The sequence below is a fragment of the Cuculus canorus genome, chromosome 11, assembly GCF_017976375.1.
Source record: "Cuculus canorus isolate bCucCan1 chromosome 11, bCucCan1.pri, whole genome shotgun sequence".
NCBI classification, from domain to species: domain Eukaryota; kingdom Metazoa; phylum Chordata; class Aves; order Cuculiformes; family Cuculidae; genus Cuculus; species Cuculus canorus.
In genome coordinates, this window is record NC_071411.1 from 5,479,157 (window position 1) to 5,492,026 (window position 12,870).

At 36.2% G+C, this 12,870-nt stretch overlaps 1 protein-coding gene across 2 annotated transcripts in view; it reads right to left on the minus strand.

Moving 5' to 3' along the window:
- IL17RD (interleukin 17 receptor D) overlaps positions 1–12,870 on the minus strand; it is a 46,420-nt gene that overhangs the window by 14,718 nt on the left and 18,832 nt on the right. For both annotated transcript variants that reach the window (XM_054077024.1, XM_054077025.1), the window contains exons 2-8: positions 7,295–7,352; positions 4,350–4,475; positions 2,773–2,891; positions 2,218–2,338; positions 1,150–1,194; positions 901–1,052; positions 86–151 (exon numbers count right to left, since the gene is read on the minus strand). In XM_054077024.1, coding sequence (XP_053932999.1) covers positions 86–151; positions 901–1,052; positions 1,150–1,194; positions 2,218–2,338; positions 2,773–2,891; positions 4,350–4,475; positions 7,295–7,352 — 687 coding nt within the window. The remainder of the gene's footprint in view (positions 1–85; positions 152–900; positions 1,053–1,149; positions 1,195–2,217; positions 2,339–2,772; positions 2,892–4,349; positions 4,476–7,294; positions 7,353–12,870) is intronic.

Genomic DNA, 12,870 nt, shown 5'->3' on the forward strand with positions numbered 1-12,870 from the left:
TTACTTGAAATACTTTCATTTCAGTTAATTCCTCCATTAACATACTCGTTTAGATGTTGCACAAACAACTATTTATAAACATTACCTCAATTATATAATCCCCCGGAGATACATTCTGAAGAATACAACTTGTAGTATCTGTGTTTTGATCCTACATCAGAGAAAGAAAACACTTTGCAAGGCATTCACATAATTTTAAAACCTAATAATAATGCATTTGCATTGATTTAGACATATGCAGTGCCCTTCTGTGTTAGGACACACTAAACCAGCAATAAGTCTCTCCATGCAAATACGTAAGGACTACAATCTTCTGCTTGCAGAACTAATACATAAACCCTACACTACGCCCTGAAGCTCCCTAACTTTCAGAGACTTAGAATGAAAGGTTGACCATTGAAAACAAACTTGCCATTGAATACTAACCCAGGTCAAGTAAATTACAGCCATTTTCAGCCCTCATAATAAGACCGAGGCACTCAGCTGTGCAAAATCAGAGAGCCTGATACCATGAGAGCTATCTTATGATACCATTTCAGATGGGTAATCTATAAAAGAGCAAAATCTGGTGCAAAAGTGAAATAAAAACATAGGAAATAGTATGTATAACAAACATAATAAAACTGCAGATTGAAGTACTAATTAGTTGTAGGGTCTTCAAGAGAGGGAACAGTCTTTGCTTACACTATCTTTGCTCCAGTGGAGCTCTCAGGCTTTGTTTGCACTGATGAGCGCTATCATGATACAATTATTATTTACATAAATAGCACCGAACAGTTTAAAATTTAAAATGGATAGCATTCTATATTATACTAAGTTTTTAAGGTTTCTAGAAAACCTTACAACATCTAATGTTAATAAGTTTTGTGCTTTTAAGAATTGCAAAACTCGTCGACTTACCTGTCTGCAGGTCTTTTGCTTAAATGGCCCCTCATGCTTAAGTTTGTAGTGAAGAGAGTAATATCTAAACCCAAAGTTGTGAGGTGCGTGATCAAAGGACACTTGCATGTTAAAACCCTGCTGGGTAACATTCAGATTCCTTGGCTTCCAGTCTGTCAGGGAAGACATTCATAAATCAAAAAAAGTGACTCTTGAAGAACAGTAACTTTTTCGAAGATGAATACACAGAAAGCATTACATTTTACTTACAAGGTTTGCAGACAAGGTTTTCTGGCTGCAGCAACAATTCACATGCTACAAATACACAAAAAATATACGATAATGATATGTAACGATACAGTATCAAAACACAATGCTATTTAAATAGAAAAAGAATGAGAGCAAAAGAAGGGAATTCCTAAGTTTGAAGACAATACCCCCATTTCTTTACCAGTCTGCAATATGCCTGCAGCAAATGTAATTTGCAAAATTAGCTTCTTTGTTATGATTTAAAGTCCCTTCTTACCTTCATATGAGAAATACAGCTTCTTTAATTTTAAAATAGCATTCCTTAGGGAGAAAAAAAGATATAGCACCAGACACAGAACAGCAGGGGAGGAAACTAAAACTAGCCTTAAATATATTCACTCAGAGTAAAGAAGTATGCTACCACAATTAGAAAAGTTATCATGGTCTGCGTCAACAGACAGACTTGAAAGTATTTTAAGAAAATTTTATAGGGCAAAAAAAGTAGGACAAATATCAGTATTTCACCCCAAAAGGTACTTGCAGTTTCTCATCATACTCTTTAAGCACTGAGGAGTATAGTCAAGTTTCTTCTCTGTAACTCCAGCAAGAATTGCTAAGCAATTTTGAGAAACTCAAATTGATTTGGTGCCATCTAATTCTAGATGTACTTATCTATATCTATCTCTAGACACCTGCTTTAGAAATTGTGATCTCAAAAGCAAAAAGAAATTGAGCTTCTCCGAAATGTCCAGGGAGGAGAAAGAGCGAACCATCTTCATGAGTCAAATGTTTGTGAGAACCATGGGAGTACTGCTGTAGGCAAAACTGAGAATCTCAGGCCTACTTGAGATTTTTCTTCTGGTTATTTTCTAACATGTGTTATCATACGCCCCAAGTTCATCTGTGGCATCCAAGTTCTTTCCACACACCCACATCTTCCTTCAAAGGCTATGTCAATAACTACCTTGACCTACACTCATCTCACATCATGATTGACAATATTCCCTTGCTGGAAAAAACAAAAATGCCAGGGGGGGCACCCATTGGTGACGAGATAATATTCAATACTATAGCATCTGCAATACTTACGTCTAGTTCGGAAGAAAAATGGGTGATAATTGCTTTCATTTTTAATAGAAGGAAAAGGAACAATCTTTACAAAGTAGTCTGTTTCGAACTTCAGATTTACAAAGGGCTGGGATTCCATTCCCTACAAAAAGACAAGATTTCAACATATTTTAAAATCAACTATAACTGATAGCATCTCTCAAAACAAGCAGTTTTGCAAACATAAGCAGAAATTAATACAATAAGAATCCTTCATCTACTCCTCCATTACACACTGACATGAAGAAACTCAATACAGAGTTGGATGTGGACTATTACAAATATGCACACGCACTCCAGTCAACCAAATGACAGTTTCCACCTTCCAGAAGGGGACTAGATCAGTCTCCAGATCTCCAACTAGTATTAGTTTTAAAGAATAATACTTCTGGGAAGCAACCTGCACCCTAGTAAACAGCATATTGTGCATATATTGCAAGTGAGATGGATTTAGATTTATATGCAGCATATAAACACTTCAAAACGATTCACACAATCAAGGAACAATGAAACTTTTCTTGGAAAAAACCCACTTACTGTTCGTTTAAAACTGGGGTTGAGCTGCTTTGGATCTTTTAAAACCATCTGCTGGCATTGTCTTCCCTCTGATTTTAACTCCTCAAGTATTACCCGAAATCCTTTCAGGTATTCAATCCCTGTAAACAGCAAGACACTTAAAGAGAGGACTAACACTTCAAAATGCATAATGTGGTATTTTATGTAATTTGAATATATTTCTTTTTCTTTCAAAAACAAACCTTACCATTCATATGAAATATGTTTGTGTTTTAATACTTGTTATATGTCAGTTCTTTCCACACTTTCTATCTTGCCTATTTAGAATTCAGTCTTTGGCAAAGGCTGCAATTACTATATACTTGTGTAATGCTTAGAGCAGAGGGGCCCACAGCTCAGCTGGGGCTTCCAAATGATCACTGCAACATAAGTTACCATTTATTTCATCACCCTCACAAACACTTCATAGTAACTTCACGTTTCCATTATTAGCAATAAAATGCAACACTTTGCTAGCAAATTACAGAAATACACCTTTATAACACCTTTGTATCATTTCTGAGACTACTAGATTAAAGTGATAGTGGTTTTTACAACTTCTGTAGTTCTAGTTTAGTATTAGATAACAGTTTAATAAATACGCAGCTGTAAATCTGTATTTCAAATAGTCTCGATAATTTAGGCCAATTTTTTATCATCATTGATTAGATAGTCATTGTTTATGCCTTCCAGTGTGGCTGACAAAGAGGCTGTACTAGGAGTAGGGGTACTGCCAGCTCTACTGATTTCTTGTTGTTCGCACGTGCTTGCATTATTAGCACTATCTTCAATTACCTTAAGGTATTTCATCATGATGGTTAGTTTAGTTATAACTAAATAATATAATCAGTAATTCCATTTAACCTGGCACACATAGACTGTAACAAATTGCAATATGCTTTCAGGATACCTCCTGTACCACACGTGAAACGTGAACATCTGACACAGAGACTGAGTAAGGATGACAGTGTCAATCCGTATATTAAGTATTAGTAAAGCTCAGTCTTTCTTTTCAAAATATGTAAATAGAAGTTCTAAAGTTTTCTTCACATGCTCCACAGGATCATCTTGCACACCCCCCACTTTGGAGACTACTACTGACATTTAAGTGATTAAGGAATGTTCTTAGCAATGAGATCTGACAAGGAAACACACTGAAGTTTGTATAGTTGTGATTAGATAATGTTTTCCACCTGTAAGAAAATCTGCATCCTCAAGAATCATTAAGTGTATTGGCAATTAACTCAATCAATGCCCCTGAAGTACACCAATGCCCTAAGGGAGAGAACAAAATCAGGACTATCACATTGCTCTGAAGAGCAGCAAAAATTCAACAAACTGAAACAGTAAAAAACAGCGTATGGCTGCAGAGAGCATGCTAGTTTTAAAGGCATTTCAATTGAGCTGTAAAAATAGCAGCTTTGCAAAGCTGCTAAGAATTTCCTTCTTCTTAAGTAGTTAGCTTCAATGATTCCAAACACAAATTTGACTTAATGCTGACCAGCAAGAAGTTATTAACGAAGACATGAGGAATTAGTCCATCTCCCCCTACCACTTACCAATGGCATTTGCTGTCCAAAGGATCGTCACTGCAACCTGTTCATAACACGCATACTGACTAAGAGTTATATTCTGCACATCTCCAATCACGTGCTTTCCCACTGAATTCAGGTAAGGTGTGCAGTCTGAAAATATGGAAAAAGAAATGCTTTAAGAAAAACATTCTAGCTGACATTCTTGTGCCATACCAGAGCAAGTAAACCATAATCCACCAACAGCAAATAATCTTGAGGATCTATTCAAGCAAATAGTTTCCAACATGACCTGCACCTTTCTGTGTAAATGAAGAATTAAGTTCATTACCTAACATTTCTTCAGGACTGAGTACAGTAAAAGTACACGTGCACTACTCGCTCTATAAAAATTACTGTATAGTAAGGGTAGATGTAGCTTTAGTCTCAGGACACTGAAAACCACAAAACTTGCAAAATCATTGTTGTTACCAGGTGCAAAACCCTAGTTCACAGGATTCCAAAGGAAATTACCAGTTTATACCAGCGTTACTTGCAGCACAGTAAAAGTGACACGTCAGGACTGGCAAAAGAGAACAACTTTTCCTCACTAACAGCTGAAAAGAATATGAGGACTGACATTAATTTTGTGCATGTACAGTGCTCAGAGCAAAAGAACGTTCGGCAATGATCAGGCACGTATGAGAACAATGAACAGTGTGAAGCTTTAGAACTGGTGCTCAAAAAGTGCTGTTTAATCACGATACTGCTTGATCCCGACCACAAAGAACCTACTGCCTAAATCCGTCTCATCTCTGCCATCTGTTCAGTAGCCTCATCCCTGTAGACCACTTTCCTTCTCCTGGATCCAGTCAGAACTGGCTTTGTCTTTTTACCCTCACAACATACAGCGTATTCCCTAAAGTTACAGCTCTGCAAACGTGATTATAGAAAACCTCAGCTTTCATTAGGAAAATAAAATGTAAGAAAAGCATTCTTGACTTTGTTGTTGACCTTGACTGTGTCTTTGTGTGTTCAAAACAAGGAAACAAACAACTCCAAATTTTATTACTTTTCAAGGCTTACAATATTTAAGCCCATATTTTGTGGCAGGAAGAGAAGTAATGGCTGGAGAATACAATAGTTCTGGAGCGCAGGATACACAAACGTGTGTGCCCAAAAAACACCCCGCTTTTGAACTTGTGAAGCCAACAAAACCCACAAAATTTAACCTGCAGCCTATGTATCACTGACTGATGATTAATTCTAAAAAATGAGATAATCTATATGTTACGTATTTGTCTATACAGAGTTCATAGAAAAAAACCATGAGAACTCAAGCGCTATGATAAGCCAATGCAGGAAACATAAATTTAACTCAGAAGCATGATCTTAAAAAGGCAAGGAAAAAAGAACTAACTGAAAAGCAGTTTTAGAACATGACTTTTTACCATGAATCACAGCGCTAAGGGGGCTTTGATGCAACTGCCACACAAATAAGAATAGAATAGTTTGTTCAACATTGCCTTTTACAAAAGCCGGGCAGTTGGTACTGACTGCTGTTTGTAGAATTCCGTTGCTATGAGTGAACTCGGTGACAGCATGAACTTCCTCTTAGGAGAATAGAGTATCTCTTTCAATGGAAAGTCTGAAGTAACAGCTTTTTGCCAGGCCTGGATCTAATTAATAGTTAAACCCAAGATTTTGGATCCTGGTTACTAAAATTTTACGGTCAAATGACAATTTGCCAAAATGGAATAAAGCACAATGTCTAAAGTTTTCCTGTAAGTCACTGATTTACATTTTTAAAGAACAACAGATTGCGGAATCAAACAGCAGGGCAAAAATTTCAGAAAACCATTTTTTTACTTGAGTACAAGTGAAATACTAGAACATATAAACATTAATTTCTCACCTGCATAAATAACTTAACCAACTAACAACAACATGAAACACCGTTTGCTAGAGTTGCTGTGTGGCAAAATAAAAGCCTTTTAAGTCACAGCCAGCAAGTCCAATTCTCCTTTGTGCTGCCTTATTCACAATAAGTACATATTTCCATATTATATGAACTCTTCAGCCTTGATCTTAGGGAACTCTTTTCCTAGTACTGCACAACTCAAATAACTCCTGTGTCCAAGAAGCACACAGTGCCAGCGGAATTTTGAATTAACACTTGTCATTGGTTAAACGCAGTTCCTGGTGCCAGAATTAATGGAAAAAACATGACAGATACTGGGATTTAAACAGACTCCATTGTGTTAACTGAATGTGCGGCTCTCTGTTCTGACTGCTACTATTTCCTGTTTTTCTTTATGCAGATAAAAAAATGTCATGACTCTTTTCTACCAACCACTTACCTCTTGTACAATCAGACAGACTTAAATTTTTCTCATTTTAAATATTAACATCAAATTAGACTTTAAGAAAATCACAGTGAAGGACTCCAAATTCAGAAATTAACATAAAAATAGAGAAACAAAAGGATGACCAGAATGAAACAAAAGAGGTATCATTAGCTTTCCTCATACATGCTCTCAATGATAAGATTTTACCGAAATTCAGCATCTGAAGTAATTTCTTTGGGCAGGCAAAGAAAACCTGTAGGTCGCACTGGCACTAATACAAACATTACTGCTGTAAATTAGGACCTTCTCTTGACTGCACATTGAGTTTACAATGATGATGGCCACCGACTGTCCAAATAAGGATAAATTCCCAGTGTAGTAAAGTCATCCTTCACTGACTAGAAGATGATGAAGGCCAATCTGAAAGTGCAACTGGTACATTATGACATCATTTTATTATCAGTGAAACACAGGAAGAAGATCCACTAGACCCAGCAGAAACAAATCTAGATTTTAAAATCATGTCAATACTAAAGAGCTCCTGCTGTCCTTAGAACCATGTTAACCAAAAGACGTGTTGCTATATATTGACACCCGTGATTAAGTCCTTGATTTTTGTAGATATAGTGCAAATTTTCAACTTACTGTCATATTTAAAGGTGATATTGAGTAGTCCATTGTTCTTGGTGACTGATGACAGCCCCTGTAGAGAAATGTCAAGAAAATAAATTGAATAAAGAAAGTTATATAGAACTCATGTTGATTTTTATTCTGTAAACAGTTTGTTGGAGGATTATAGGACTGATGATTTATTTTTTCCTTCTGTTAGGGCACACTCTCCATCAATCTGAACACAAGCAAGGACAAAAAAGGTGGCATACACCTGCATGCACTCACAGGTCATTAGATTTCCAAATGTAATACTCGAAGAAGTGAAAACAGAGAGCAATGAAAGTCTAAATACAATATTTGCATGAAGACATGAAATTGTGATTTAAGTAGGATGACTTGACCAGTAGATGTAAATCACAGAAGCTTATCTTTGAGAGAAAGTATGTGATGTTCTCAAACTGCAGCTTTAATCAAGGTTTAATGACAAATCAAATCGGGTTCTTCAGGGCAAACACCGTGCAAAAGAAAAGAGAGAATGTCAGTCTGAAACAGCTGATCTCAATTCCACAGTCAGAAAGAGTATCAGAAGTTCAAACAGAGAAAAGGAGGAATGTCACTGCTAAGCACTGCAGTTGGAGCATTTTAGCTCCATTTTCTTGGTGAAGGTCATTCTCAGGAAAGAAATTAAAAGGTAGGAGCAAAACAGTAGAGGAACTGATTAAAGAGCACTCATCACCTTCCAGACACTTCTAATCTCATTAAGTCACTTAGACCCGGTGCCTGAGGGACTCTACTATCCACTTGCCAATTGGGCAAGCAAACCCACCAAGTTTTCAGCACACTCAGAATTCAATTATAATTAAGTAATCCTTTTTTTCGCAGGTCTAATACTATTCAATGCTCACAAGAACTACACAGAACTCAAAGCTTCAGATAAACTGAGGTATGGTAAACCAGGACACAAAACCTAATTCCTGGTTCATCTGTGTGCCTCGACTGTATATGGGATGTATTCACATCCAGTATCTAGGTAAGTGACCCCATCTATCCTTCATTAAATGACTTTATTCAGATTATTTGTAGGTAATTTATGTTTCTGTGGCTGGTAACATTCCTGTGGCATTTACATTTCCATGTGCTTTGTGTCTTACGTGGTTCATGACTAGATTACTTCTCTGTTATATTTTATTTTAATGTGAGAGGCCCCAATCATTTTCACATGTATTGTAAACACTTCAAAGAGATTCTTGCTAAAAAGAGCTTAATTGGACAAAGACACAGATGGAGAATTTATATTTCAATGTTCCCATTGATTATTGGCTAAAATCAACAAATAGTTACAGAAGAACACATTAAACACTGGATTTCCAGCTGGAATAATTCAGATTATTACATCCTATAACTTTTCCAGCAGAAGTGTATATTGTAGAAAACTGTAATTCTACATCAGACATTCTCTTCTATTATGGAATACTATCTTGGACACATGCACAGGCTGATGAGTCTGCTGTCTCTTCTATACTACATTTATGGAAAGAACTTTGGACTTCAGAGATGCAATACCTTACCCTTCAGAAAGCACTGAAAGTGTTTCTGAAACACAAAATGTATCATCATTCTTACTGATCCACAAAGCTGAAAACTGCAAAACAGATTCATACGGATTCCCTGAAAGGTAAACAGTATCATATTTACCATTATCTTTAAAAAAAAATGCCACTTGTTTATATACAATTGCATCTGGGTTTACTGCTACAATGTGAAGAGCAGAAGTTTAATAGTATAAAAGGAGTCCAACAGTAATTAGATGTTGTCAGAATCACACGCAAACATTCCCTGTGTGTCACTTAATCGTCAGACACAGGTATTTTGAAAGAAAAATAAGTTACCTTGAAAAGAATAAAAAGTAAAACACTACATAAAGGCTGAAAGCAAAGCAAATCTTGATAGTGTCATTAGAATTTACAGTTGTAATCTCATTTTCCTCTTAGGTGGCTTTTCATTTGTTTAACTTTGATTTAGGTTGGCATTAAACAAGCTGTTACACAAAAAAAGTTTCCTGAAACAGGAAGGTGTCAATTTTTTTTTGTCTTAACTTTTCTATTAATACCTGTTATAGTCTGACTTATTTTCTGTTTAACTACATAAAACATCCTTTAACTTACTACCACAGCAAAACAGAGACATTATGTGTTTGTTTAAAAAAAAAAAAGACAAAAAAGAAACCATTGCCCTTTCATATTTATAATTAAAGGCAGATAAACCATCAAATTAACTGTTAGCTGTATTCCTTTAGTATCTTAGAGTTCAGCTTTTGAGAAACACAAATTTCCCCAAAGCCCAAAAATAAAAACTCATTACATGGATCTTTTCTATCCTATACTTAAAAATATACATAACACAGCAATGCCTTTCACGACACCTTTACTTGCGTTTCTACTGGGATTATGGTGACACCACAAAACATGTAGCAGTGGAAGTAAAACTCATTATACCACAATCATTAATAAAGTAGATGCTAAAAGTAAATATAACATAAGCCAAACTCTGCTGAACTTAGTCAGCACATAAGACTTACTGGTTGTAAAAATTTGCTTCCAAGCGTATTAAACATGCAAAAAGGCTGCAGTAATTTGTGAGAGAATTAGGGTCACCTTAAAGCGCTGGACGAGATAAATCTCAAATTAGTTTTAAGTGGAACCACGTAAGCTAGTGAGACAATTTCACCGTCCTAGACTTTGGTGTTCACCCTCCAAGTACATACTGCTGTCAGTTTAAAAATACATTCTTCCAGGAAGCATTCCCTTGTTTTTAAGCCATGAAGTTAATTGTGCTACTTAAATGGCTTACACCTAAAACAAGATGCTTAAAGCATCTTACTTTAAAACTATAAATACTAATGTTACAGCCTTAGGGCTCTACATTCTTACTTAATTAACCACTAACATTTGTTGAACTTACATGGAGCTTTTAATTTATTCTGAACTTTACTAGAAAGCAAGCCTCCACCGCCTGGAGCTTTGTCTACAAAATCCCTTTGGTCCCCATCCTTCTATACACACCAAGTGAGAAGGAATACACAGGAAAGAAAACAGCCAAAACATCTTTTATGAAGAACTACAGACCACTGATCCTTAAACAGATAATCAAAGTTGAAATACACACAGATTAAATTACAAATAATCTTGTTTGTCAAAAAGAGGGACGGGGTGGGGTGGGTGAGAGGTTATCCACAACAACATTAAATCTCACATTACGTGAGCTCAAAGCACAGAACTCCACAGAAAACACGATAACCTGAGACCCAAATCCTGCATCTACATTGGGCAAGCAAGCCACGAAGTATTTCCACCATGAATCACATAGCTCAAAACACAGAGAATAATACTGGGTCTGTTCCTCAATCCACATGAACAGATTGATTAGTTAGTTAAGATCCTAAGATATCTCAAATTAGCACAGTTCTGAATAACACTAATACACATCCTTCTCCTGAAGAATAACTCATTTGGATGTTGCATGTGCGGGCATCTCATTTTATTTATATATCCATCTCTCAATATGAAAGAGCACACACACTGGTCAGATGCAAAGACTATTACATGAATTTAACCTGTGTTTTTGTTTGTTTATATTTTTCTAATACCTACCCATCATTTACGGTAACAATTTGTTAATGAAATGCACTTACGACAACTCTTTCAACCAATTACTAGGCCAGCGAGGAACAAAGTTAGGTTTACATTTCCAGAAATAAAGCTTAAATGAAATTTTAACCACAGGAACTAATTGTGCCTCCAAGAAAAGTTAAATTAAACTTATGTTTGCCATCAGAGGCATAAATTAAACACAACGGAAAGGAATAAAAAAATGGGTTAATTTTTATTGCTGACCTTTCCCCTCTCCTTTTTAATCTAGAGCATACTGTTTCATATTTGAAAGTAACATCTATTTTTTATATTTGACAATCCCTGCCAGAGACGGCACTGGTGATTTCAGAATCATCCTATGAATAACTATTTTAAACAAATAATACTGAAGTATACTCCAACACTGAACTTTTGTTGAGCAAACACTCTTTCATTCAATAAAGGCAATTTATTTGTGTGAATAGGCACTGTCAGGCAGCCACTTTAACATCAATACTAGGAAACAGAGATAGATGCTAGCACTAATTACAGAGATCTGGTAAAGGAGGTAGGAAATCACTACCCCTCAAGCATAGCTTTGTGCACCAGACCAAAACAGTAATCATGATTCATCTTTCATATGTTGTTAATCAATGCACACACGGTCCTAATTTCATGCTCCCATGAGGGAAACTGAAGGGACAATTGTTTTTGAACACTAACATCAAGATGAATAATCAATGTTTATCCTACCCATTGCTCAGTAAACTAAAACCTTTCTATTTGACATATGTTCTTTTCATTTTTAAGCTTTTTTTGATGCTCAACCAAGTTAAAATATTTCCTATTTCTACAGCAATCAGTAAAAAGATGAACAATCTGTGCTATTTTAAGGCTGCATTTTGGGTCACTTCCAACAGAATATAACCAAATATAAAAAGCCATGCTAATGTTTGCTATATAACGTGTGTAGTCCAGTGACTGCAGAATGAATTCTAAACCCTGGGTGAATGGGTTTGTACTGTTAATACTATACACTTGCTGTAACTGACAATTCCAACCATAAATTTAGTTCAGATTTACTTTTTATTTATATACACATATAAATGTTCGCGTGTTACACGCACAAGTTAAGGGAATAAGATTTCAAAAAACATCCCAGTGGCACTGGGGAGTTTTATTAAAAGGGACTTCAAGGAGCAATAGGCTTCTCAGTGCCTATTTTGTATTCAAAACAGGGACCTAGATTACGCAAAACATTTTTTTTAACTTCTTTTAATAAATTGGCATCTTTTGCGCTTCCTCACATGTGAGCAACATAATGATGGACAAGAAATTACGAGATTATCATTGGTTCATTGTTGTTTGTTATTTACTGTTTGAATACTTCATCTTAAGAACCACTGCACACAAGTTCAGCTCAGAGGAGCTGAATGTGCCTTCACAGCATTTGCCCCTTGAATTTGGCCTGAGATACGAAAGGTAAAGCTTTGTTTTCACTTCAGTTATAAATTATGTATATGAGATGAAAGAAAACCATCATTTTGGTTTTCTTCTCCCTCCAACCCCTGGTTATCCTCCTCTCGCTATACAGGCTGGCTCTGCCCTAACACATCCTTGTCAAGAACGACCTCCCATGTTAAAGGACCTCAATTTTCCTTCTGTGTTACTTGTGAGAAGTCGATGGTCGATCTCCAAGTTTTAACACATTACTTTTTACACAATCATCCCTTTCAGACAGAGTATTTGGTTGTCTGGTAGATCAATTAGGCCACTCCTCCGACCTGGAAGAACCCTGGTTTCACGTGAACAAACTTCATGTTTTGACTTTCTCAGCACAGCTCAGCCTTCCAGGGAGTAGATGCCGGGTGACGTGAGGCAGGCACAATACTCCTTCCTGTGTTTAAAACTGTTGGACATGTTCAAATTCAGCATATTCCTCCTCCATCTCCCAGAACACAGCTTTTACCCCAATCTGAG